Below are 27536 nucleotides of genomic sequence, written 5' to 3' on the forward strand. Positions count from 1 at the left end.
CATAATATGGGACCTTTAAAAGAGCTTCTGGAGATTAGGACTCGGTAAAACATGATTAAATAGCCGCTGCAGGTCAGTAGAACAAAATAAAACATCTGCCACACATCAGTGCAGCTCAGGAAAACAAAATAAAACATCTGCTGCAGGTGTCATCCTCGTCAGTTCTTTTTTGTTCTCCACCTGTTTTTTTCGGAGTGTGTGGGGACTGTACGGGCTCTCTCTTTTCTACTGAACAATGAATCAAATCAAAAGTCGGTAGAGCTCAGCAGAACAAAATAAAACACCTTCTGCAGGTCATAACTGGAGGTCATTACAGTAGAACATGATAACACTGCTGTTGCAGGTCGGTAAAACACAATAAAAACATCTGCAAGAGCTAAGTAGAACAAAACAAAACATCTGCTGCAGATCAGCGGAGCTCAGGAGAACATGTTCAAACAGCTTCTGCATGTCAGCGGAGCTCAGAAGAACATGAATACACAGCTGCTGCAGGTCAGAAGAACATTATGAAACAGCCTCTTTGTGCCAACAGAACTCAGTGGAACAACAATAAAAACCTTTTTCCACAGCGGCACAACGAGACGTCGACGAGACCCTGAAGCTGCAACGGCTCCATCTAGTGTTGTGACGTGATATCACCACAACAAAACTCAACAAACTCCTCGACTGTCAACGTTTAGCTGCCATATGTAGGTTTGAGTAAATGTTTTTGTATAAAATGACAACGTGAGGTGTGAATTTTATATGTGCTCCTCTTTTTCAGGTCGTGACCTTGTTGAATGACCTCTACACCTGCTTCGATGCCATCATAGACAACTTTGACGTTTACAAGGTAACACACTGTTTCCCCCTGTGAAGCTATGCAGGAGTTTACTCTTATATGTCATAGTAATCAATCAAGATTTATTATTTGTATAGCCCTTTAAAATGGCCCAAAGGGTGACCAAAGTGCTTTACAATAAAATAACAACCAACAGTAAAAACAACAGTAACACTTTACTTGAATACGTGTTCATAAAACAGACATAACACTATCATAACCAATACAGTACATGACACCTGTCATAAACATCAATGAATACTTATGACAGCTGTCGTTAAGTGTCATTCGGTAAGTTATGTCACTTTTGATGCAAAGTTGACGTTATTTGAGATGCCCTTGTTATGAGAACTTGACATCATTTTTAAAGTTTGGCAATTAGGTCTGCTATGACAGTTTACATTGTCTTTATGTCAAGTTGTCATAACAAAAACATCTCAAACAATGTCAACTTTGCATCAAAAGTGACATAACTTACCGAATGACACTTAAAGCAGAAGTAAGCGATCCGGTTGTTTTGACTAATGCTGTGTTCGAGGCAGGCTGTTGAAACCGTAAATTACAGCTTCACGTCACGACTTACGACTTTGTAGCGTTCCAGGCAACCCACTCGTGTTTTTCCGACCTGTTTTACCGGTGAAAGTCACTATAACGGCCACTCGTAACTTCCGACCCGTGAAGTCGTACCAGATCGAACTGGTACGACTTCACAGGTCGGAAAAACACGAGTTACGGGTTGCCTTGAACGCACCATAACATCTTGTCAGCCGATGGAGTTAGCAGCCCCCGCCCTCGTCATGGATCTATTGGTCCTCGTCCCTACGTCACCACATTCAGGCGCATCCCTTGGCTGCACACACAGCCCTTCATGCCGTTCTCTCCCCTCATTGGATAAAACTTGTAGGATACGATAAATGTTTTCTCCTCGACTCAGAGCAGAGCAGAGGGACTGACAGACCCGTGTTTCGGTCCAAACACTCTATGTAAGTGATTGCTGTCGGAAGATATAACTATTTAAGACTTATATTAAGACATATTAAGACATAAATATCGCTTACTTCTGCTTTAACGACAGCTGTCATAAGTATTCATTGATGTTTATGACAGGTGTCATGTCATGGTTATGACAGTGTTATGTCTGTTTTATGAACAAGTATTCAAGTAAAGTGTTACCAAAACAACAATAAAAAACACAGACAGTTTTAAGTGTTAAAAGCCATTTTGGTTTAGATTTTTCCAGAGAGATTTATAATAAAATAACAAATAAGTTAAAAATCAATAGCAAGAGACGTTCCAGAAACAACAGTAAAAGACAACAATAAATAATGTCATATTTTACTCGGCATACTCGAGCGTAGAGTCTCAGACTTTGTCAGAGCTTTGAGTCTAGATGTAAGAGTAAAAGGTGAAGCGTTTGAAGACTCCCTGAACGCCGCCCTCAGGTGGAGACCATCGGAGACGCCTACATGGTGGTGTCGGGGCTGCCGGGCAGGAACGGGAAACTCCACGGTCGGGAGGTGGCGCGGATGTCTCTGGCCCTGCTGGAGGCCGTCAAGAGCTTCAGGACCCGACACCGACCCAACCAGCAGCTGCGGCTCCGCATCGGCATACACAGTGGTACGTGTGTGTGTGTGTGTGTGTGTGTCAGTGTTAATGGTCAATGATGCTACAAAGTAACTGGTTGTTGTGTGTGTTTGTGTCAGGGTTGTTATGGTTAAAGGGATATTTCACCCAAAATCGGTAATTCACCAATTTTCTACTCACCATCATGCCAAGGAAGGGTCATCAAAATGCTTTTGGACGGATTTTCATACAATGGCAGTGGATAGAGTTCACTTTTGAATCATCCAAAACACACACTGTGAAACATCCAGATACCTCCATACTGCTCGTCTGTACTGACCCAAGTGTCCTGAAGCCGCAACATGAAAAAGTTGTTAGAACTTCTTGCAGCAAATCTTGGGCATGCGCACAAACATCAACACAGCCACTGGGAGCTACTGCTACAACAAGGCTAAAAACAGAGATCAAATTAATTCTTTCCTAACAACTTTTTCATGTGGCAGCTTCAGGACACTTGGGTCAGTACGGACGAGCAGTATGGAGGTATCTGGATGTTTCATAGTGTGTGTTTTGGACGATTCAAAAGTGAACTCTATCCGCCGCCATTATATGAAAATCCGTTGCCAGTCGGACCCCCCCTGGAACTCCAAAAGCGTTTTGATGACTCAGAAAGTTCTCCGAACCCTTCCTTTGCATGACGGTGAGTAGATGATTGGTGAATTATCGATTTTAGGTGAAGTATCCCTTTAATTAAAACTGAGACGATGGTCAATGATGCTACAAAGTAACTGGTTGTTGTGTGTGTTTGTGTCAGGGTTGTTATGGTTAAAGGGATATTTCACCCAAAATCGATAATTCACCAATTTTCTACTCACCGTCATGCCAAAATGCTTTAACAAAACGAGTCATCAAAACGCTTTAGGAGTTCCAGGGGGGGTCCGGCTGGCTACGGATTTTCATATAATGGCAGCGCCGGCGGATAGAGTTCACTTTTGAATCGTCCAAAACACACACTATGAAACATCCAGATACCTCCATACTGCTCGTCCGTACTGACCCAAGTGTCCTGAAGCCACGACATGAAACAGTTGTTCTGAAAAAGTTAATTTGATCTCTGTTTTTATTGTAGTGTTGTAGTAGAAGCTCCCAGTGACTCTGTTGATGTTTGTGCACATGTGCGAGATTTGCTGCGAGATGTTGGTTCGTCGTTGTAAACCATTGGATGTTTGATGTAAACACGGAAGAACATCTCGCAGCAAAACTTGCGCATCTCACGCAGAGTTAATGTAACGTGATGACTGATGGGAACATTATGGGATGCAACTAAAAGGGAAAAATCACACAAATTTGGAAGTTCATCTTCCGAGGTCTTTCTCCTAAAACATGAAAAACTAAGATTAAGACTAATCTGGACTAAACTAGTCAGTTCCTCAAAAATGAAAACTAACCTAAAACTGCTTAATCACTCGTTGAACTAACTAAAAACTGAAACTAAACCAACATTTAGGAAAAAATCAAACTGACAAACTAAATAAAAATAAAAACTAATGAAATGTTAAAAGTATAACAACCTTTGGTGTGTGTGCTCAGGTCCAGTGTGTGCAGGTGTGGTTGGGTTGAAGATGCCAAGGTACTGTCTGTTTGGAGACACAGTCAACACAGCGTCACGGATGGAGTCCAACGGAGAAGGTAACACACACACACACACGCACACACACACACACACACACATTTGAGAAAAAGTACAGAACCAAATGTTCTGTGAGGGGAAATTAAATGAGTCTTAGTTTGAAGCCACGGCCTTAAGGTCTGTGGTGGAGCAGAAACCTCAACGGACTCTGATCCAGATAGAAGAGCGGCCTCATTAAGTCACATGGACTGGCAGGTAGCGGTTGATTGGACGATGTCGGAGATGTCATCCTGCACCATGACAATGATACTCATGCTGATGCCATTTACTCATTAATCAGAAAATGCTTTTGTTGACAAGTAGTTTTTACACGTTTGGGGAATTTCACTTTTATATTTGTGCAAAGAACAAGAAATAAAGTTTGTCATTGTCGTTCGTCTCTGCAGCTCTGAAGATCCACGTGTCGGAGGCGACTCGTCTGGTTCTGCAGGACTTCAGCGGCTTCCAGCTGCAGCTCCGAGGAGAGATCGAGGTGAAGGGGAAGGGACGCATGAGGACGTACTGGCTGCTGGGAGAGGAGAGGACGACGATAAATGACAGAAAGAAAGAACAGACGGACTGACTGACTGACAACAGATATCAAGAAACAGCCAGCTGGTATTAAACCTGTCCGTCTGCTCTCTGATTGGACGTTTACCTCTGACATCATTTAAAGTGATTTCCTTTTGGGAACTGGGGGAGATGCTTCACCCCAAAAATGAACTGTACAAAAGACACAGACAGATGAATGGCTCACTATTAAATAAATAAATCATTTTAAGATAGATGTGTAAATACAAAATAAACTGTGTGTGTTTTATTATCTCTGTGTAATTATTATTTAAACTGTAAACTCCAAGCTGTAGTAACACTTCATATTAAAAGTTAAAATAACTTTCAGAGTATAAATCTTTTTGCTGTTCACCTGTTAACAACAAAAGCTGAACCTGGATCAAATCACATGAAAACCAGGAGCTGAACTTTTTGTGTGAAAATGGGAAAAAGAACGACATGAATCCAGACTACATTTAAATTATTCATTAATAAAGTAAATTAAAACACCAACGTGGAATTTTGATCAAACCAAGCAAAAAATGAATGAGTTATGAATGAGGCTCTGCTCTTTTAATATTGATTGCCGTTACTTATTACTTATGGAAATTAAATGCAATATAAAAGTGCAAAAAACAAAACATTAGTGGATTCATAAAGGAAGACAAAAGCAAAACAACATCAAATAGTAACGCACAAGGTGTGAAAATACATCATATCAGGCTCAACATGAAACCGAGCAGTCAAATAATAAATAAAAAGAGGAGTTTATATAATAGGAGTTAAGATAAATTAGAATAACAAAAGACGTGCAAAGTTCAGGCTTAATTTCTTGCCATATTTATTTTCTATCTTTTTTAAGAGACAGAATAAATAACTTGAAGTCGTTCAGAAAACCAGGGAAGGAAGACTTGCAGTTCCTCCATTTTTGCACAATGGATATGATATCTACCCAACAATAGGATGATATTAATAGTGTCTAAAACAGATAAGGCTAGATGATCCAATAAAAATAATATAATGTGGTTCAAATGGTGGCACATCATTAATTTTAAGAATTTTTTCTTCATTTTTTCTTATGTCAGGCCACAAACATTGTGTAACAGGGCATAAAAACAAACAGGTTTTCCAGAGTTTAATTTTCATTAATACAAAAAGAACACTGGTCCACCTCAAAACCAAATCTCTTTTTTTTCTCTCTTTTTTTTTTTGAGAAGTTTTGCCACAGGATAAATCTTGTTTATGGTGTTGAAGCGTGTTTCGGCGATACTGATAAACCTGTGCTAAATGGTACAGGAGGCTGGCCCCAGAGTTTCTCTCCTCTCATTGGTCAACACGCACGTCACTCACGGCCCTCGGGGAAAACCGATTGGTCGGCAGACTTCTAGCCCCGCCCCCGTCCCTCCGGTCGGTCGGTGCGGATGTCCGTTATGTTGCTGTGGTCCGACACAGGAGTCTCAGAGCGGGACTGAGAGTCACCGTTTGACCCGAAATAAGTTTTAAAAACCCCCCACCATATATTTAACCGACTGGACCGTGTCACACACACACACACAGAGGCTGCGTCACTGACGGCGGCACCACACTCTCCGGTAGCACCGACACGAACACCCAGCAGAGCCCGTCTGAAGCGGGGACTCCGAGCCGCTCTACAGCTCCGCGGGGCCAGGCGAGGCGCGGCGGGAGCAGATGGAGCCCGCACCGGCGAAGGCGAAGCCGCAGGGCCGGCTACTGGTGTCCACCCAGCTGGATGCCAAAGACGAGCTGGAGGAGGTAGGCTGACCCGGGCTGGGGGGGCTAAACGGCTCAGGTGGAGAGCAGCTACAACCCGGGGTAAAACCCGCTGCCGGGGCCGGTTTAACGGCAGAAACGGGCAGTTTGAGCAGAGTTTAGTTTTAAAACAAAGACATGGAACCATTTTATCACCCAGGCTAGGCTAGTTAGCATTAGCACCGCTAGCAGAGGGGGGGCTAGCAGCGTTAGCATAGCACAGCCGCACATTGAGCATGTGTAAACAGGCTGTAGCTGGTTTCAACCCCGCGGTGGGAGACAGGTGAGGGGGACTCAGGTGTTACCAAGCCCTGAAATACGTCACGGCGGTGGTTTTAAAGTCACACCTGCCTGACGGGACTGTTAGCCTAGCATGCTAACCCTACGTAAACATATGGATGAAAAGTGACAGGTGCGCATGCGCCGTGGGTTGTGTTTCACATGTCAAAAAAGTAAAGTGAGATGAAGGTAAGGTGAGGCAGTTTTCAAAGTCAAAGTGCCTTTATTGTCTTTATATTGTGAACAATGCAACGTAAGTAAAAGTGCTGCTCTGTTAGCAGCCACAATAACAGCTTCACACATCACAACAATCACACCACTCAATAATAATTAATAAAAGCTTGATCAATCAATAAGAGCAAGAATATTGCACAAGGAGAAGAGTTAATTATATTGCACAGGAGGAGCATTTGGTGGTGTTGAATCCATTCAGGGTGTGTGTTGCTGTTGGAAAAGATACTGTGAGCATTTAGACATGAGACTGTTCATTAATCCCACGCAGGGTAAATTTGGTTGTTACAGCAGCATTTGTTACATACAAGATGAAAAAGTAGAAGAATATGCAAGATTTTTAACAGTGTTTTTCTGTTGTACTGGATAAACTGTTTGTGTGGTTGTGGTTGTGGTTGTTGTTGATGTGTCTGTGTTGCTGTTTTGTGTCTGTGCGTGCAGAGACTGGAGCGTTGTGTTGGGATCGTCCAGTCGTTGAGCAATGGGCTTTCAGAGAGAGAGGCCAATGATGCGCTCACCGCTAACGTAAGAAACACACACACACACACACACACATTGTCCTTCTGCATATGTTTGGTGAGATTATTAAAAAAAAACCATCAATAAGTTTTCCTGTCGAGTTGCTTATCTGAATTCACACCTGCAGCGTATGTGTTGTGTGTTTGTGTGGTGAGTTTGTATGTGTTTACATGTGTAGTAGTTTATGGTGTTTGCTGCTGTAGATTGCTCATTACGTCGTCTGTTATTGTATCACATTCCTTCTTCTACTTGTGCAACACTTGGACACTAAATAGTCTCCATGGCAACTACAGTACCGGTGCCACAATCCCTCAAATCACATGACATTGTTTTATTTTGTAGTCTTGACTTCCTGTTTGCCTCCTTTCTCAGGTGTGTAAAGGTCAGCAGCAGCATGAGGAGGTGTGTCTGGGTCTGTTCACCCTGGCGCTCACAGAACCGACCCAGGCTCAGAGGGTGAGACACCAACGCCGCCGCCTCCGCTGCTGCGTGGTTGTTATTGTTTTTACATCAAGCTGACGTCACTCTGACATCACTGTGTTTGTGTTTGTGTTGCGGGGGGATCAGTGTTACAGAGACCTGACGCTGCTCAACAGAGACGGTATGAATGTGATCCTGGTGAAGATCAACCAGCTCCTGATGGAGAAGTTCCTCAAGCTGCAGGATGTCCCGAGAACTCAGGTAAACACACTTCATCTAACACTCAGGTATGTATATATAGAAATATATATGCTAGACACATCTGTACACAAAGCTACCCTTCCACTGCCAGGTTCAGACAGATGAGGTGCAGTGTTGATGTTGTTTCTTTTACTTTATGAGTGATAATAACGACCAGCAGGCGTCCAGACTAACCACACACAGTTCTTATTGGGTTCAGTTGAAATCTCCATGACTCCCAGTAGTTTAACTCTCAGTAGGGCCGTCAGATCGAACTTCGCTGCTTCAAATATACGAGCAGAGTTTTTTTTAATTGCCCGTTTATTCGGCTGGGGGCGATGCGTCTAAGTGTTCCCACACTACACACACACCTTGTTTTTTTCTTTATATCGATCGATCCGCGGATCACTTATCACGGATCGACTGCGATCCGTTGCACCACGACTTATAATATTTAGATTTCCCTTCTTGAAGTTTTATATTGAGTTGGTAAAACTTAAGTGTGTTGCAAATGTTACATAACAGATTTGATTGGAATGCCCTTTAGTGGACGCGGGACGTAATAATAAGCTGGTATAGGTGGATATAATGAGCTAAAAAACAAACAAACACACATTATAAATTAGAATATAATTTGAATATTTAACATAAGAAGCACTCTGGACAGAGTCAGAAACACGTCATTAGTGTATTTGGATTAATTCATGAAGAAGGGATGGGAGCAAATAAGTCTTACTTCTACTCTACTTTCCGAGTATGCAACATATTTATTTGTTTTGCATGTTGTTTAAATAATGCCCGCCATGTTTTTATGGCACATCCTTTGTTTATTTTATACGTTTGTGTTACATTTTGCATATTCGAAATAGACACACAGTTCAAACTTCAGTGTCAGTGACACCAGACTGATCAAACAGGAAGCAGGTCTCACCTGAATGAATCCTCTGTGGGACGGCTCTATGTATGATGTCATACTGATGGAGATAATGTGTGTGTGTGTGTGTGTGTGTAGCTGGTGTGGGTGGTCAGAGAGCTGGTGAAGAGTGGGGTAATGGGAGCTGACGGAGTCGTCATGACGCTGCTGAAACAGATTGCAGGTGAGAACCTCTCACTTACACACACAGTAGTTTGTTTTCATCATGTCAAACATCAGTAGGAAGGAATCACACACTCAGAATAACATTTGTGTTGCTGTGTAGGTGGAGATATCTCTACGAAGAACCTGTGGTTGGCTGAGAACGTCCTGGACATCCTGCTGGATCAAAAGTACGTTTCATGAATCATCTATTTTAAAAAACAAAAAAAAACCTTTTAAATTGGACTGCAACACAGAGAGAAAATATAAGTGTTTCTGAATACTACTGTGAAGCAAGGGAGCTGTTTTCTACAGAGTAAAAGCTTGTGCTGCAGCAGCAGGAGGGCTTTCATTTTGAAGATACTGATTTTACTTTAAAGATATGATTGGACTTTCACTGTGAAGCAGCTGGAGGGCTTTTATTTTGAAGATACCAGTGGAGTTTTACTGTGAAGGAGCTGATTGTCCTCTGTCCGTAGGGAGTGGGTACTGAAGAGCGGGATGCTGATAGCGATGTCAGTCTACACCTACCTCCGACTGATCGTGGACCACGGAGCGCCGAACCTGCTGATTCTCCGCCAGAAGGAGGTGGACTACTGCATCAGCATGCTGCGGGAGAAGGTGAGAGTCGAAGGAGGCCGTGAGGGGAGTTACATCACTGTTCATCCCCAGGTGGTTACCTTTATAACCGTGTCTCTCCTTCTGCAGTTCATGGAGTGTCTGATCATCGGCAGAGATCTGGTTCGGCTCCTGCAGAACGTGGCTCGGATCCCGGAGATGGAGCTGCTGTGGAAAGACCTCCTCCACAACCCACAAGTTCTCAGTCCGCAGTTCACAGGTGAACTACACGTTTTAACACACGGACAGATCGGTTGCACAGTTTCTTATGAGGATGTGTTTAATAGTTGTGTGTCAAGTCAAGTCGAGTAAACTTTATTGTGCCTCAAGAGGAAATTAGTTTTCGGCTCAGTACTACAGTCTGTTGCTTCAAAAATGTTAAACAGACATTATCAACAGCATCATATAAAATGGATCCACACAGACACACAAGACCCTGGTTAAAAAGGTATGAAAAAGCTAATACGTTGGATTGCACATAACTCTGTTGCACTTTATTCTTGTTCAACAACTTAATGGAGGCTGGAGCAAAGGAAAGCTTGAAGCGGTTTGATTTGCTTTGTGGAATTCAAAATCTTCTCATTTGATTGATGGGAGAAGATTTCGTATTCTGGAAACAGGGGATGCATCGAGTCAGATGACGTGATGCCACCTGATGTAGTAGTCCACCTCAAGTGGTGTTATCAGTATTTTTTCATTAAAATCGGACTATAGACGAAAAAATAAATCTGGACCCAAATGTGGAATAAATGTAATACAACACTGTTTTTTGACAAATTTTACATAATTTGTCACATTATTTATGTCCTGCTCTGTGTTGATAAATGCATTCAAATTTAAACACAGAAATACAGCAAAAAAATCTATTTCAATTAAAAGTTTTCTGAGGACAGTATATTTTTATAAGTACACCTAAATCCACTGTAGGTGCATCAAATATGTAATAATCAACCCATCATTCTTTTGTGGTTACACCATTTGACATTTTCTGGGCATTCAGTCTTACTTTTGTTTTTAATGTCATTTCAAATGAAATAAAACCAACATGAATACAAAATGTGATACATTTAAAACTATTTTTCAAGATATTTCTAAATTGCTCATCTTGTCACTGTGTTGCAGGTGTTCTCCAGTTGTTGACGGCTCGGACCTCCAGGAAATTTCTGGCTTGTCGACTCACACCAGACATGGAGACAAAGCTGCTGTTCATGACCTCCAGGGTAAAAACTGTTCTGCAACTCCTGATTTCTGTTTGTATTCATCAATGTTAAAGCAGAAGTAAGCGATTCGGTCGTTTTGGCTAACTTCTTGTCAGCCGATGGAGTTAGCAGTCCCCGCCCTCGTCCCTACGTCACCACATTCACGCGCATCCCTTGGCTGCACACACAGAGAGGACCGCCCCTTTATGCCGTTCTCTCTCCTCATTGGATAAAGGTTGTAGGATACAAGGAAAGTTTTCTCCTCGGCTTACAGCAGAGCAGAGTGACTGACCCGTGTTTCAGACCAAACACTCTATATAAGTGATTGCCGTCGGAAGATATAACTATTTAAGACTTATATTAACACGAACATTCCGCTTACTTCTGCTTTAATTTTTTATATCTATTTTATTTATTTATTTATTTAAAAAAAAGAAAGTTCTCCCAGTAGCAAAAACCAGTCAGAGGTTTTTCCTTGTGGTGCGTCTCTGACTCTCCTCCTCCTCTGTGTCCAGGTGCGGTTCGGGCAGCAGAAGCGGTACCAGGACTGGTTTCAGAGACAGTACCTGTCCACGGCAGAGAGCCAGTCGCTGCGCTGCGATCTGATCCGCTACATCTGTGGAGTGGTCCATCCGTCCAATGAGGTGTTGAGCTCTGACATCTTGCCTCGCTGGGCTATCATCGGCTGGCTGCTCACCACCTGCACGGTAAGAGGCGGTTCGAGTGGAGGTTGTAGTCAATTAGAGGAAAAAAGAAAAAGAACAAAATCTAATTTATTGATTTAATTTGTGTCTCCAGTCGAACGTGGCTGCCTCCAATGCCAAGCTGGCTCTCTTCTATGACTGGCTGTTCTTCAACCCAGAGAAAGACAGCATCATGAACATAGGTAATACACACACATACACACACACACACCTGTCAGATAACACCGGCACCAACCGCTATTTACTCAGCGGTCTACTCAAATCCTTCAGCGATCATACTAACCACACAAGAGGTTATAACAAATCCTCTGAGCAGCTGTTTCTGCAGGACAGTGACTCAATAAAGGAGCAACAAATGTCTTTCTTTGCAGAACTCACGATGTTTCCCCTAAGACTGATTCATTATCAGCCGCTGACACTGACTTATTATTGTTGTTTTTTAACAATAATGATCACAGGCTTTAGCGACGACGGGGTTAAAAGCTGTTTGTTGAATCGATGTCTCTGTTGTTGTTTGTCAGAACCAGCCATCCTGGTCATGCATCACTCCATGAAGCCTCATCCTGCCATCACTGCCACACTTCTGGACTTCATGTGCAGGGTAACACACACACACACACACACACACACACACACTGTAGTGCAGATGAATCGGTAACACTTTATAACAAGTACACACTGTTAAGCACACTATTAAGCGTTAGTTAAGCATTAAATACTTAATTCTTCATTTATAACGCATGAATACTCATTAGTATGTAGTTTATAAACACAGTTACAAATGTTTTAGTCATCATTTATCAGCACTAACTGTATTTATAAACTACATATTAAAGCAGAAGTAAGCGATCCGGTCGTTTTGGCTAATGCTGCGTTCCAGGCAGGCTTTTGAAACCGTAAATTACAGCTTCAAGTCACAACTTACGACTTTGTAGCGTTCCAGGCAACCCACAACCTGCGTTTCTCCGACCTGATGCCTGTGAAAGTCACTATAACGGCCACTCATAACTTCCGACCCGTGAACTCGTACCAGATCGAACTGGTACGACTTCACAGGTCGGAAAAACACGAGTTACGCGCTGCCCTGAACGCACCATAACAGTCCTCGTCCCTACGTCACCACATTCACGTGCATCCCTTGGCTGCACACACAGCCCTTCATGCCGTTCTCTCTCCTCATTGGATAAAAACTGTAGGATACGAGAAAAGTTTTCTCCTCGGCTCAGAGCAGAGCAGAGTGACTGACAGACCCGTGTTTCAGACCAAACACTCTATGTAAGTGATTGCTGTCGGAAGATATACCATAAAACACCAAATAAGGGCCCGGGCGTTTATTTGCTTAAATCGCTCAAATCAACCGGCGTTTATTAGGGACCGGCGTTTATTTGGGACCTGCGTTTATTAATAGTGTTCAACCTGGACCTCCTTCTGGGGAAAGAGGCTTCACTCTGTGGCGGCAGGCGGCGGTGGAATGATACGTGTTTCTCGAGACATTACTGTAAATACGGCCAGGGCGGACTCGTTCTCGGTCTCGCTGACCTCCGGCGTCCTGGCCCGCACAGGTACCAGGAGACTGAGACCCCCGTCATGTCGGTCCTCCGCCCTTCTTGATCCGCTGCAAGTTGCAAAAACCCTGCGGACGCCCAGTCTCTCCCTCCTCTCCCTCACTTCAGCACCTGTGTTGGCTCGCACCACCGTCCTTTTTTTTTTTTTTTTTTTTGATTGAATGAAGTAGGTCTATAACTAATAATAATGCAACGTATAGCCTAACTAAATACGCGTATGAGTAATCAGAGGACATAGGCTGTTTACGCTACTTTTAAAAGGAGTAAAGTCATTTAAAACGAGGAGCGAGCCGAGCCGAGCCGACACTGTGCAGCCCAGGACAGTGCTGACGTGCGGCTGAGAGGAGTGGACAGACCGGGCAGGAGCAACCAGCCCAGAGGCGTCTCGTCGGTCCTCAGCCGTCTTTAACGTCACGAGACACCCGCTATATTTGCATTGAATATTTTTTGGCAACCAGAAAAACAATGTTTGACCCGGCGTTTATTTGGGATGGGCGTTTAATATAAAAAATATTTTGCTACACCCGGCGGCTAATTGGGACCGGCGGCAATTTGGGACTGGGCCATTATTTGAAGTTTTACGGTAACTATTTAAGACTTATATTAACACAAAAATATCGCTTACTTCTGCTTTAATAGTGCATACTTATTATAAAGTGTTACTGATGAATCTTCCTCTTCTGAACTTCATGTGGTTACTGCCCTTGATACTTTTTTGCACTTAAAAAAAAATAAAAAATTGGTGACCCTTTAATTTACCTTCCCCTGATTACGTGACAATGTTAAGAAATAGCCAAGAAATAACGGTCAATTTCATAGTAATGTTGCGTTTTCCATAAATAAAGATCATTTAATTTTTTGGGCTATTTCTACACAATAAATCGTTCTTTCTAGGCTATTTCTAGACATTATGACGTAATTTATTGTTATTTCTTGGCTATAATTTTACATTATCACGTAATTAACGGCCTGTAAATTAAAGGGTTACCAAATATTCCTTTCCTCTGTCCTTGTGTCCTCTCTTCCTTATCTCCTTGTTTCCTTCCCTGTTCAGATCATCCCTCACTTCTTTCCTCCGTTGGAGACTCAGGTTCGTCAGGGCGTCTTCAATTCGCTCACCTTCATCATGGAGAAGAGAGTGCTGGCGTAAGAAACAAACCCACACCCATCCTCGCTGATTTGATCCATGCTGTGTTGTTGATTATTGATTACTAATTATTATTATTGATCGATCTCTGTCTCTCAGTCACCTCGCTCCGCTGTTTGATAATCCAAAGTTAGACCGAGAGCTTCGATCGATGCTCAGAGAGAGATTCCCAGAGTTCTGCAGCTCGCCATCGCCCCCAACTGAAGGTAACACACACTTTCACACTTTCACACTTTCACACTTTCACACACACACACACACACACACACACACACACACACACACACACACACACACACATAATGCATAAAGTGCACTCTTCACACATATGTGACCCGTTCCATCAAAATGAGTCGGAAGTCGCAACGTTCTATTTTTAGATAATCAGCTGATAACATGGAAAACCCATAGAAAATCAAAAAAAAATTTTTACCCTAATTTCAAAGCAATGACATTCAAAAACAATCTCCCAAAGTTTCACAGTCCAGATAATTGAGAAAAGGCACGTAAATGATGATTAAAGTTGACCTGCAACTTAAACCCTCTGAAAATGAGTGTTGCTTGCTTCGGTGCAAAACATGAAATATCTTCTGAACCGTTCATGATAGAGACGAGCTGTAAACTGCATCTGAATCGCGGGATTCTCCGCTTTCCGACGGTCATTGAATGTTGCCTCTATGACAAGAAGGGACGGATACAGAAACAGATGCTAAACCGAGTAGCATTGACGCTAACAGAGTGTAGCATCGATGCTAACAGAGCGTAGCATCGATGCTAACCCGAACGTACACGCTTGCACATGTTTTACAAAATGTCAACAAAACATGACAACTTCTGAACCGATTATGATAGAAACGAGCTGTAAAAAGCATCTGAATTGTGAGATTCTCTGCTTTCCGAGGGTCATTGAATCACGTGGTACAGGAACAGATGCCAGAGTCACTGGCTAAAACTTTAACTGCTATTTTCTCAGGTTTTAGAACGGAATAAGAGAGTAGGAGATCGTAATTCAAATGGCCACATCTCGAAAACCATCAAATGTATGACTCTGACTGGGGTGTCATTTTAAAGCTTATTTTCTAATCTTACCATTGATACCAAAATCTCAACTTTGAAATTTGGGTCACTGTGACTCATTTTGATGGATCGGGTCACATATGTAACTTAAGTGTCAGAGGTAACAACAGAGAGATAAACACTGGTAACAGATCAGGAAACTTCTGTGTCCTGCAGTGAAAATGGAGGAGTCCGTCTCCTTGGAGATGGACAACCATGTGCTGGACAAGGAGGAGGGTTGCTACGACAACACGGAGGCAGCCTTCAGCGATGACGAGGAGGAAGTAAACAACAAAGGTGACGACAGAGATCACAAGAGACGAGGCCTCGATTAAAAAACTGAAAATTATTATTCACCTTACATGTGGATACACCAGATTTGACCAATTTAAACCAGATTTAACTGGTTCATCTGGGTCCGTTTAAGAAGGAGTGACCCAGGTCAAGGTGGATCAGTTTAAATCACATAAATCCAGTTTATTGTGAATATTTTTTTTATTGATTTAATTGGTTTAATTAGATAAAACTTGCATTAACTCAGTCAAAGTAGTTTAACAATGAACCAGTTGAGCCGACCGGTTTAACCAGGTTGATGTCACACTGCAAAAACTCAAATATCTTACCAAGAATATTGTCAATTTGTCAATTTCTAGTCAAAACAAATCTCATTATACTTAAAATAATATTAAAAAGTAGCTATACTAGTAGACGCTTTTTTTTATTCCTTTCAAGCATATTTTCACTTGAAATAAGTAGAAAAATCTGATAGTGGAGCAAGTTTTTCTTTCTTATTACAAGCACAAAAAACTTGCTTTCACTGGCAGATTTTTCTACTTATTTCAAGTGAAAATTTGTTTGGAACACGTGAAAAAAAAACAAGTTAATTTTTAGGTGACGAGTCTTATTTCTTGTCAAAATGTCTCATTTCTAGTCAAATTGATCTCTTTCCACTTAAAATAAGACAAATATTCTTGGAAAGATTTTGAGTTTTTGCAGTGCAGCGAGTCTTGCCTGCTTCAGATCCGTTAGATCCGTCTAACGACCAATCACTGTGCAGGAAAGAAACGGGAGTTCAGGTTCCACCCAATCAAAGAGGCTGTGATGGAAGAGCCTGCTGACATCACGCCCTGGGTCGACCAATTAGACGACACCATGAAGGAGAAGGTGCTGCAGCTGCAAAAATCCAGGTGAGACTCAGGTCCTCAGATCCGGTCTGGTCACAGCTGAGCTCAGTCTTTTGGCTTATTAATCATTTGATATTTTAACACTTTGTTTTATCATTGGTAATAATAATGTTGATATTAATAATGATATTGTCTGTTTTCAGTGACACAGAGGCTCAGTGTGAGGTGATGCAGGAGATCGTAGATTTGATCCTGGAGGTAAAGATCGACATTATCTCGTGTTCTGCTGTTATCTGCTGCGTTCTCCTGGGCTCCGCCGGGATCGATGACGCTGTCTTGTGTTGCAGGAGGACTTTGACACGGAGCAGATGTCGGCTCTGGCTTCCTGTCTGTCCGAGCTGTTTAAAGATCATTTTAGAGGAGACGTGCTGCCGGAGGAGATCACTGAGGAGTAAGACCCCCTGATTCTACTTACTTGTAGGGATGGGAACCGAATTCCCCCCGAAGCACCGAGTATCGATTCACGTGAAGTCAAACGGTACCGCATTTCGCTTCCTGAAGGCACCTTCGCGCCATGTGCATCAGCGAAAGTGGATACACTGCAAAAACTCAAAATCTTACCAAGAATATTTGTCTTATTTCTAGTCAAAACTAATCTCATTATACTTAAAATAAGACTCATCACATTTTAAAAGTAGCTTGTTTTTAGACATTTTTTTTACTTCTTTCAAGCATATTTTCACTTGAAATAAGTAGAAAAATCTCATAGTGGGGTAAGTTTTTCTTTCTTATTACAAGCACAAAAAACTTGTTTTGCTGGCAGATTTTTCTACTTAAAAAATTTGTAAAAATTATCTAAAAAAAAAAGAAGTTAATTTTTAGGTGATGAGTCTCATTTTAAATGGAGAGAGATTCGTTTTGACTAGAAGACATTTTGAAAGCCCGTCATTTGAAATGAGGTGCGGTACCGGAGGAGCGATACCGCCAGCCCATCGTTTTAAATCTCCAACTAAAAACAGCTGTCTGTCATTTAAAAATAAAATCACGGACTATAAGAATCGGTACCGGAGAATACTGTAACGGCACCACTTCTCGTTGCATCGGTACCATTCAACTAAGTCCTCGTCACAGAATGACAGCACATCTAAACGAGGAGTCTCAGTCTGCTCTCGTCAATACGTCAATATTCTCCGGTAGCTTCTCATCACAGTCCGCACCTTGCAGAGTTTGCGCTGCACCTCAGTTTCATTTGTTTTTTATTTGACAGAGTTTCACACAGAACTTTCTAATGGCTGTAGGAGTCTCTCCACGTTTCTCCTTCTGCAACAGTAAAAAGGGAGTGTTTACACTTTTTCAGACAAGACAAGATTTTCATAAACTATTTGATTTTTTGTTTTTCATTGAATGACTATTTGAAAATAATTGCCCATCCCTAAAAAACTCTTAAAGGCTGAGGAGTTGTGAGGTTGCTGAGAAATAACTGTTATAATTTCACAAGTTTTGACTATTTTTTTTACAGACAAAATAACTTTAATTACCACACACACAAAAAGTACCGAAAACCGGTACTTTTTATACCGTATCGGTTCATACTATGTGAAAGGTTCCCATCCCTACTTGTTTGTCTGTACGATGTGTCTCTCTCTCCTGTCACTTGTCTCTCTCCCCTCTGATCACCCGTCTCTCTCTCTCTCCCTCCCTCAGGTCCCTGGAGGAGTCGGTGTGTAAACCCGTCTGTCTGATCTTCAGGAACCTGGTCACCATGCAGGAGGACAACAGCGGGTTCTCGGTCCTCCTCGACATGTTGGCCGAACTTTACCAGAAACAGCCCAAGATCGGATACCACCTGCTGTACTACCTCAAAGCCAGGTGACCTTTAAACCTCAGGAGATTTCATTTCATTTCATTTCATAACCTTTATTTAAACTCGGAGAAATATTGAGGAGTAACCTCATTTACAATATAGCTGAGATGAAACACAAAACATATAAGGACCGAAGACAAGACATTTGAAACATACAAAAACATAACAGAATACCATAATTTAAAGGTGACTAGGGTAAATTGAAACATAGTTCAAAGCACGAGCAGTTAGGGTAGCAGAGGTAAAATAAGATGTAGTTATGGTTTTAAATTGTCCTATTGATAAAACTGAGGTAAGTTTCAAATGATTTTGCAGAGTGTTCCAGGTTGTAGGTGCACAGTAAGAGAAACTGGTCTTTCCAAGTTCGGTGTTGACAGAGGGAACCTGCAGTGTGAGCCAGTCTTTTGAGCGTGTGCGATAGAGACCTGCATTGAAAGATACTAGTGAGTTAATATAAGATGGTAAGAGACCAGTAAGAGCTTTAAAAATAAATAAAATCCAGTGTCGATCACGCCTGGTAGATAGTGAGGGCCATCCAACTTTGGAATACAGGTCACAGTGATGAGTGTTGTAGCTGTCGCCAGTAATGAACCTCAGGGCTGAATGATAAACGGTGTCAAGTGGATGTAAAGTTGTGGCTGATGCATGCCTGTATATAAGATGTCTCCATAATCTAAAACTGACATAAAAGTTGCTTTAGATGACGTCAGATCATTTAAAACGTCCTTGTGTGTGTGTGTGTGTGTCTCTGTGTGTGTTTGTGTGTCAACAGTAAAGCAGCGAACGGGAAGATGATGCTGTACGAGTCTTTTGCACAGGCGACGGCTCTCGGCGACCTGCACACCTGTCTGATGATGGACATGAAGGCGTGTCAGGAGGACGACGTCCGGCTGCTCTGCTACCTCACTCCCTCCATATACTCTGAGGTACACAACAAGAACACACACACAGACACACACACACACACACACACACGGCTGTCATGTGTCGAACTCGCCTGACTCATCTGTTTTGTTTTTGTTCAGTTTCCAGATGAAACGTTGAGAAGTGGTGAGCTGCTCAATATGATCGTCGCTGTCATCGACTCCACACAGGTAAAACTCACTGGGTCAGGACTACGTCATTACTGCAGTACACAGAAGTATCGAATCATGTGTAACTGTGTATCTGTGTGTGTGTAGTTACAGGAGCTGATGTGTCATGTGATGATGGGAAACCTGGTGATGTTCAGGAAAGACTCAGTGCTCAACATCCTCAGTAAGAAGCTTTTACTCACACACAGAGTTGAATATAAAGTGTTGGTGTTCGATTGCAGCTGACTGTATGTCTTCTTTTTCCTCGTCTCTATAAACAGTTCAATCTCTGGACTGGGAGACATTTGAGCAGTACAGCACATGGCAGCTGTTTCTGGCTCACAGTATCCCTCTGGAAACCATCATCCCCATACTACAGCACCTCAAATACAAAGGTGAGTACTGACACGGTCTAATGAATGATTAATGAATCAGCTTATTCTGTGAAGTTTCTGATAACAACGTCATCATAATTAAGAGACTGTCAATCAAACCACCAGAAAATGACTTAAGGAGGAACTATGCAGGATTTTTAGCTTAACTATGCTACATTTTTACCTTAATTAAACAGCTTTGGAGTAATTGTGATGGTTTAATAAATGTCTAAACTTGGAGGCTCTCTGTCTTCCACCTAGCATCTGTTGGCTGAAAAACAACTTTGCAAGATCAGGGCCGCCAACCCGGGGTCTCCTCTCTGCGGCACCGCGACACAAACGCGCCCCGTAACCCGTACTCTCTTGTTTATGACAGATTAAACTGCACAAATATACACGTCATAACATCGTATCGTATATATAACGTTATCTAGTGCTCTATTTATTGATTTCTTGCCAGCTTCGTTGTAAACAAGTGCACATGACCAGGATGAGGGTTAGCAAAACAGCGGAAAAGTTGCCGGACTTGCATAGTTCCTCTTTGAAAACCACAAAGAGACATTAAAACAACATGTGTATGTTTGGGTTATGTTGACTATTGTCTTTGTTTTTGTTCATTCATGGTTTCCAGAACATCCAGAGGCCTTATCCTGTCTGCTGCTGCAGCTGCGCAGAGAAAAGTACGACAAACACACAACCAGGACAGATATATTCCCTCTTCATATACGAGGGTCTTTGTCCCTGTTACTGACTCTGTGTGTCTGTGTGTGTGTGTGTCTGTGTGTATGTGTCTGTGTGTGTGTGTGTGTGTGTGTGTGTGTGTGTGTGTGTGTGTGTGTGTGTGTGTGGTGTGTGTGTGTGTGTGTGTGTGTGTGTGTGTGTGTGTGTGTGTGTGTGTGTGTGTGTGTGTGTATGTGTCTGTGTGTGTGTGTGTGTCCGTCCCAGGCCGAGTGAGGAGATGGTGAAGATGGTTCTGAGTCGACCGTGTCACCCTGAGGACCAGTTCACCACCAGCATCCTGAGACACTGGGCGTCCAAGTACGACGACACGCTGGGAGAACACATCAAGGCCCAGCTGATCAAGAACAACAACCAGCCACGCAAGAGACAGAGGTGAGGACACAGAGAGACAGATGTTAGGATGAAAAGAGACAGATGTTAGGATGCAGAGAGACAGATGTTAGGATGCAGAGAGACAGATGTTAGGATGCAGAGAGACAGATGTGAGGATGCAGAGAGACAGATGTTAGGATGCAGAGAGACAGATGTTAGGATGCAGAGAGACAGATGTTAGGATGCAGAGAGACAGATGTGAGGACACAGAGAGACAGATGTTAGGATGCAGAGAGACAGATGTTGGGATGAAAAGAGACAGAGGTTGAGGACGCAGAGAGACAGGTGTTAGGATGCAGAGAGACAGATGTTAGGATGCAGAGAGACATATGTGAGGATGCAGGGAGACAGATGTTAGGATGCAGGGAGACAGATGTTAGGATGCAGAGAGACAGATGTTAGGATGCAGGGAGACAGATGTTAGGATGCAGGGAGACAGATGTTTGGATGCAGAGAGACAGATGTTAGGATGCAGAGAGACAGATGTTTGGATGCAGAGAGACAGATGTTGGGATGAAAAGAGACAGAGGTTGAGAATGCAGAGAGACAGAGGTGAGGATGCAGGGAGACGTGTGTGAGGATGCAGGGAGACAGATGTTAGGATGCAGAGAGACAGATGTTGGGATGAAAAGAGACAGAGGTGAGGATGCAGGGAGACAGATGTTAGGATGCAGAGAGACGTGTGTGAGGATGCAGGGAGACAGATGTTAGGATGCAGAGAGACGTGTGTGAGGATGCAGGGAGACAGATGTTAGGCCACAGAGAGGCAGATGTTAGGACAGAGAGAGGCAGATGTTAGGACACAGAGAGGCAGATGTTAGGACAGAGAGAGACAGATGTTAGGATGCAGAGAGACAGATGTTAGGATGCAGGGAGACAGATGTGAGGACGAAGAAAGACAGATGTTAGGATGCAGGGAGACAGATGTGAGGATGCAGAGAGGCAGATGTTAGGACAGAGAGAGACAGATGTTAGGATGCAGAGAGACAGATGTTAGGATGCAGAGAGACAGATGTTGGAACAGAGAGAAACAGATGTTAGGACACAGAGAGACAGATGTTAGGACAGAGAGAGACAGATGTGAGGATGCAGAGAGACAGATGTTAGGATGCAGGGAGACAGATGTGAGGACGAAGAAAGACAGATGTTAGGATGCAGGGAGACAGATGTGAGGATGCAGAGAGGCAGATGTTAGGACAGAGAGAGACAGATGTTAGGATGCAGAGAGACAGATGTTAGGATGCAGAGAGACAGATGTTAGGACAGAGAGAGACAGATGTTAGGACACAGAGAGACAGATGTTAGGACAGAGAGAGACAGATGTGAGGATGCAGAGAGACAGATGTTAGGATGCAGAGAGACAGATGTTAGGATGCAGAGAGACAGATGTTAGGATGCAGAGAGACAGATGTGAGGATGCAGGGAGACAGATGTTAGGACAGAGAGAGACAGATGTGAGGATGCAGGGAGACAGATGTGAGGATGCAGAGAGACAGATGTGAGGATGCAGAGAGACAGATGTTAGGACACAGAGAGACAGATGTTAGGATGCAGGGAGACAGATGTTGGGACAGAGAGACAGATGTGAGGATGCAGGGAGACAGATGTTGGGACAGAGAGAGACAGATGTTAGGATGCAGAGAGACAGATGTTGGGACAGAGAGACAGATGTGAGGATGCAGGGAGACAGATGTTCGGATGAAAAGATACAGAGGTTGGGACAGAGAGAGACAGATGTTAGGATGCAGGGAGACAGATGTTAGGATGCAGGGAGACAGATGTGAGGATGCAGGGAGACAGATGTTAGGACAGAGAGAGACAGATGTTAGGATGCAGGGAGACAGATGTTAGGATGCAGGGAGACAGATGTTAGGATGAAAAGAGACAGAGGTTGGGACAGAGAGAGACAGATGTTAGGATGCAGGGAGACAGATGTTAGGATGAAAAGAGACAGAGGTTGGGACAGAGAGAGACAGATGTTAGGATGCAGGGAGACAGATGTTAGGACAGAGAGAGACAGATGTTAGGATGCAGGGAGACAGATGTTAGGATGCAGGGAGACAGATGTTAGGACAGAGAGAGACAGATGTTATGATGCAGAGAGACAGGTGTTAGGACAGAGAGAGACAGATGTTAGGATGCAGGGAGACAGATGTTAGGATGCAGAGAGACAGATGTTGGGACAGAGAGAGACAGGTGTTAGGATGCAGGGAGACAGATGTTAGGACAGAGAGAGACAGATGTTAGGACAGAGAGAGACAGATGTTAGGATGCAGGGAGACAGATGTTAGGATGCAGAGAGACAGATGTTAGGATGCAGGGAGACAGATGTTGGGACAGAGAGAGACAGGTGTTAGGCCACAGAGAGACAGATGTTAGGATGCAGGGAGACAGATGTGAGGATGCAGAGAGACAGATGTTAGGATGCAGGGAGACAGATGTTGGGACAGAGAGAGACAGATGTGAGGATGCAGAGAGACAGATGTGAGGATGCAGAGAGACAGATGTTAGGATGCAGTGAGACAGATGTTAGGATGCAGTGAGACAGATGTTACGCCGGGTTCACACCGGACGCCGAAGCGCCGCGAATAGCCGCGGAGCGGAGTCCGCTTCCATTCGGCGCCCTCGTTAACTGGTGTTGTAGTTCAGACTAGACGCGGAGCGTCGCGGTCCTCCGCGGTCGGCTCGCGCCGTGGAGCGCCGGTTTCGGCGTCTGCTCTATTTTGTGCGCGAGCCGCGGCCGACCGCGTCAATTCTGGCAGGAAGTCACACAAAGAAACACGAGAGAATCCGGTCAATTTTCAAAATAAAAGCGATTTTCAAAATAAAATACCGCGATTGACAAATGCGACCGTATTTATATTTGTCAGACTCAACAGAGAACAAGAGAGATGAAAACACACACACACAGGATAGGGAGACACGGAGTGGGCTGGCTGCAGGGAGGAGGAGGGGGGGTCAAAACACACAAACAAACAGGGAAAGAGAGAGAGAAAGAGAGAGGCAGAGACGAGTTGTTGTAAAGTGAAGGAGGACGTGAAATTAATCTTGGAAGTGAAGTACAGGGAGTTGTTTGACCCACAGCACACGGTGTTATAATTATATGAGGTTATTTACTTATCCATGATGTAAAAAACACAGCTCTGAATGTGAGTAAACAACAGCTGAGGAGCAGAGGCGCTCGCGACCGCCGCGGAGAAATCAGCGTCTGGTGTGAACTGGAGGGACGCGGCTCGCGCGCGATTTCCGCGGCCGCTCCGCGTCACGGCGCTTCGGCGTCCAGTGTGAACCAGGCGTTAGGATGCAGAGAGACAGATGTTAGGATGCAGGGAGACAGATGTGAGGATGCAGGGAGACAGATGTTGGGACAGAGAGAGACAGGTGTTAGGCCACAGAGAAACAGATGTGAGGATGCAGAGAGACAGATGTTAGGATGCAGGGAGACAGATGTTGGGACAGAGAGAGACAGATGTGAGGATGCAGAGAGACAGATGTGAGGATGCAGGGAGACAGATGTTAGGATGCAGGGAGACAGATGTTGGGACAGAGAGAGACAGATGTTAGGATGCAGAGAGACAGATGTTAGGATGCAGAGAGACAGATGTTAGGATGCAGAGAGACAGATGTTAGGATGCAGGGAGACAGATGTTAGGATGCAGAGAGACAGATGTTAGGACACAGAGAGACAGATGTTAGGACACAGAGAGACAGATGTTAGGATGCAGGGAGACAGATGTTAGGACACAGAGAGGCAGATGTTAGGACACAGAGAGACAGATGTTAGGATGCAGGGAGACAGATGTTAGGATGCAGAGAGACAGATGTTAGGACAGAGAGAGACAGATGTTAGGATGCAGAGAGACAGATGTGAGGATGCAGAGAGACAGATGTTAGGACAGAGAGAGACAGATGTTAGGATGCAGAGAGACAGATGTTAGGATGCAGAGAGACAGATGTGAGGATGCAGAGAGACAGATGTTAGGACAGAAAGAGAAACAGATGTTAAGATGCAGATAGACAGATGTAGGATTCAGAGAGACAGATGTTAAGATGCAGATAGACAGATGTAGGATTCAGAGAGACAGATGTTAGAATGCAGAGAGACAGATGTGAGGACAAAGAAAGACAGATGTTAGCACACAGAGACAGATGTTGACGACACAGGGAGACAGATGTTAGGATGAAAAGAGACAGATGTTAGGACACACAGAGACAGATGTTGAGGACACACAGAGATAGATGTTGAGGACACACAGAGACAGATGTTGAGGACACACAGAGACAGATGTTGAGGACAACCTGTACAGGGTCTGGTTGTCCTCAGAGGGGCCGTTACCGTGGGAGACAGATCTCAGACTAAACCCGTTCTCTGTCTTCAGTCTCCGTAGCTCCAGCAGTAAACTGGCTCAGCTGACCCTGGAACAGATCCTGGAGCACATGGACAACCTGAGGCTGAGTCTGAGCAACACCAAGAACAACTGTAAACACACACACACACACACACACACACACACACACACACACACACACACACACACACACACACACACACACACACACACACACACACACACACACACAGTTATTGATTATTACTGATGGTGTAACAACTGATAACTGACCTGTTGTGTCTCTCTGTCAGTCTTCACTCAGACTCCGATCCTTCAGGCTCTGCAGCACGTTCAGGCCAGCTGTGACGAAGCACACAAGATGAGGTAGGTACACACACACACACACACACACACACACACACACACAGAGCAATGATTTCACAACAGATGCTGATGACATCACTTCCTCCCGCAGGTTCAGTGACCTGTTCGCCCTGGCGGAGGAATACGAAGAGGCGCAAGCGAAGCCTCCAAAGTCTCGTCGTAAAGCTCCGGCCTCGTCGCCGCGCTCCAGGAAAGGAGCGGCTCCGCCCACCAACAACGAGGAGGAGAGCGCCTCCAGCAGCGCCTCAGTAAGTGCCGCCCACATCGCCACGGCTCCTCGTCTTGTAGCATGACGAGCAATGAAAGCTCCTGTCAGAACCAAACAGGACTTAAAACGACAACCAGAACTTAAAGGGATAGTTCAACATTTTGGCAAATTGGCCCATTGCCATAATCCCTATAGTCATAGCAGTAGGTTCATTACCTTTAATTGTCGGTGCAAGCTATTTTTAGAATGGCAAGCTGCTCAGAGCTACGCTACGGAGGCTAATGGGATTTCTTGGTTTCCCTCATCAAACTCATCAAATACACAATCCAACAACTCCAAAACGCTCTGGTGGACAAGTTGTGACCTGCACATTCACCACACTATGAGATAATAACAGAACGTTTCGAGACAGAGTTGTTTTCGAGGTAAATACAGAGACTGCTTGATGAAAAACTGCTCCTGAAGGCAACGCGCATCAGCGGTTTAACATGAATTTACCTCGAAAACAGCTTTTTGAACCTACCTATGAGTACCGGTACTGGTAAAGGGGGCGGGGCTAGCAGTGGCTCATTTGCATTTAAAGGGACAGGCACTGAAACCAGCCTTTCTGAACAGGGCTGTTTTGAGGGGATGAAAAGAGCTGTGATGTTTGATCCTTGGGGTATTTTAAACAAAGCATGTCACAGACATGTCTTTAAAACACCTGGGAACTATTTTAACTTGTGAAAAAGGGGCAGAATACGTCTCCTTTAATCTGCATGTTACTTTGCGTCTGTTTCAGGAGGAGGAAGACTCGAAACCCAAAGCGCCCAAGAGGAAGAGGAAAGGCTCGTCAGCCGTCGGCTCTGACAGCGACTGATGGACTCATCCTCTGACCAATCACACGCCAGCTGCCATAGAGACCGTCAGCCGACCAGACGCTCTGACCACTGGAAGAGGCCCCGCCCCCTCCCGATAAGACATGCACTGACCGCCACACGGGTTGGAGGAGGAGGGGGCGGGGCTCCTCCGAGACGCCACGGACTTTAAATCCATGTGATGAACTGACTTTTCATATGATGATGAGACTTGTCGTCACCGTTTCCATGGAGACGAGGACTGACTGACTTGACCAGGTCAAAAGGTCACAATGTGGCTCGCCTCCCATGATGCACTTGGGAGGACGAGGCCGAGAACTCTGGGAATGAAACGACGACGTTTTTTTTAAATACAGGGAACATGACGATGATGATGATCATAAAAATGATGAAGATACGTGCGGTTGTTTGTGGGTTTTTTTTCCCCAGAAGCGAGAGGAGGGGGGGGATGGGTGGGGGTGGGGGAATTTGAACTCTTATTGTGGAGGATCGTGACTTCCTGCTGTTTTTAGCAGCTCCTTCCTGTTTGTCTCACTGCAGTAAAAGTTCCTCGTCTGTTTGAACATCATGTTGGATGAATTCTTCATATAAAAACTGATGTTTGTTTCAGGTTGTCATCTGCCTGCTGCTGTTGGGGGGTCGGGGGCTGATGGGAGGGGGTGGGGTGGGGAGGCTGCAGTCAGGAAAAGAACCACTTCACTGTTTTTTTTTTTTGTTGTTGTTTTTTACCAATGTGGTTAAAACCCTGAAAAATCCAACAGGAGTTTGGCGTGGACAGTTC

General features: G+C 44.0%; 2 protein-coding genes across 2 annotated transcripts in view; both read left to right on the forward strand.

Annotated features, from left to right (window-relative positions):
• Positions 1-4875, forward strand: part of npr1a (natriuretic peptide receptor 1a) — a 54048-nt gene extending 49173 nt beyond the window's left edge. Inside the window, exons 19-22 of the mRNA XM_085791008.1 lie at positions 764-832; positions 2263-2437; positions 3974-4072; positions 4460-4875. Of these exons, the coding sequence (XP_085647134.1) occupies positions 764-832; positions 2263-2437; positions 3974-4072; positions 4460-4635 (519 nt within the window). The 3' untranslated portion in view covers positions 4636-4875. The remainder of the gene's footprint in view (positions 1-763; positions 833-2262; positions 2438-3973; positions 4073-4459) is intronic.
• A 1164-nt stretch (positions 4876-6039) lies between these two features.
• On the forward strand, positions 6040-27361 carry ints3 (integrator complex subunit 3). Its single transcript, XM_085791010.1, has 29 exons — positions 6040-6377; positions 7326-7409; positions 7776-7859; positions 7971-8084; positions 9076-9160; positions 9263-9329; positions 9618-9759; positions 9847-9976; positions 10879-10976; positions 11471-11662; positions 11754-11841; positions 12181-12260; positions 14279-14370; positions 14471-14577; positions 15605-15724; positions 16485-16614; positions 16755-16809; positions 16899-17002; positions 18256-18420; positions 19188-19341; positions 19441-19509; positions 19597-19672; positions 19770-19883; positions 20494-20542; positions 20808-20975; positions 25355-25455; positions 25618-25690; positions 25782-25938; positions 26680-27361. Exons 1-29 carry the CDS (start codon positions 6294-6296, stop codon positions 26755-26757), a joined length of 3060 nt encoding a protein of 1019 aa, XP_085647136.1. The 5' UTR covers positions 6040-6293; the 3' UTR covers positions 26758-27361.
• Positions 27362-27536: the final 175 nt, after the last annotated feature.

The sequence above is a fragment of the Trachurus japonicus genome, chromosome 11 (assembly GCF_045865225.1).
Source record: "Trachurus japonicus isolate A0001 chromosome 11, Traja_1.0".
Classification (NCBI taxonomy): domain Eukaryota; kingdom Metazoa; phylum Chordata; class Actinopteri; order Carangiformes; family Carangidae; genus Trachurus; species Trachurus japonicus.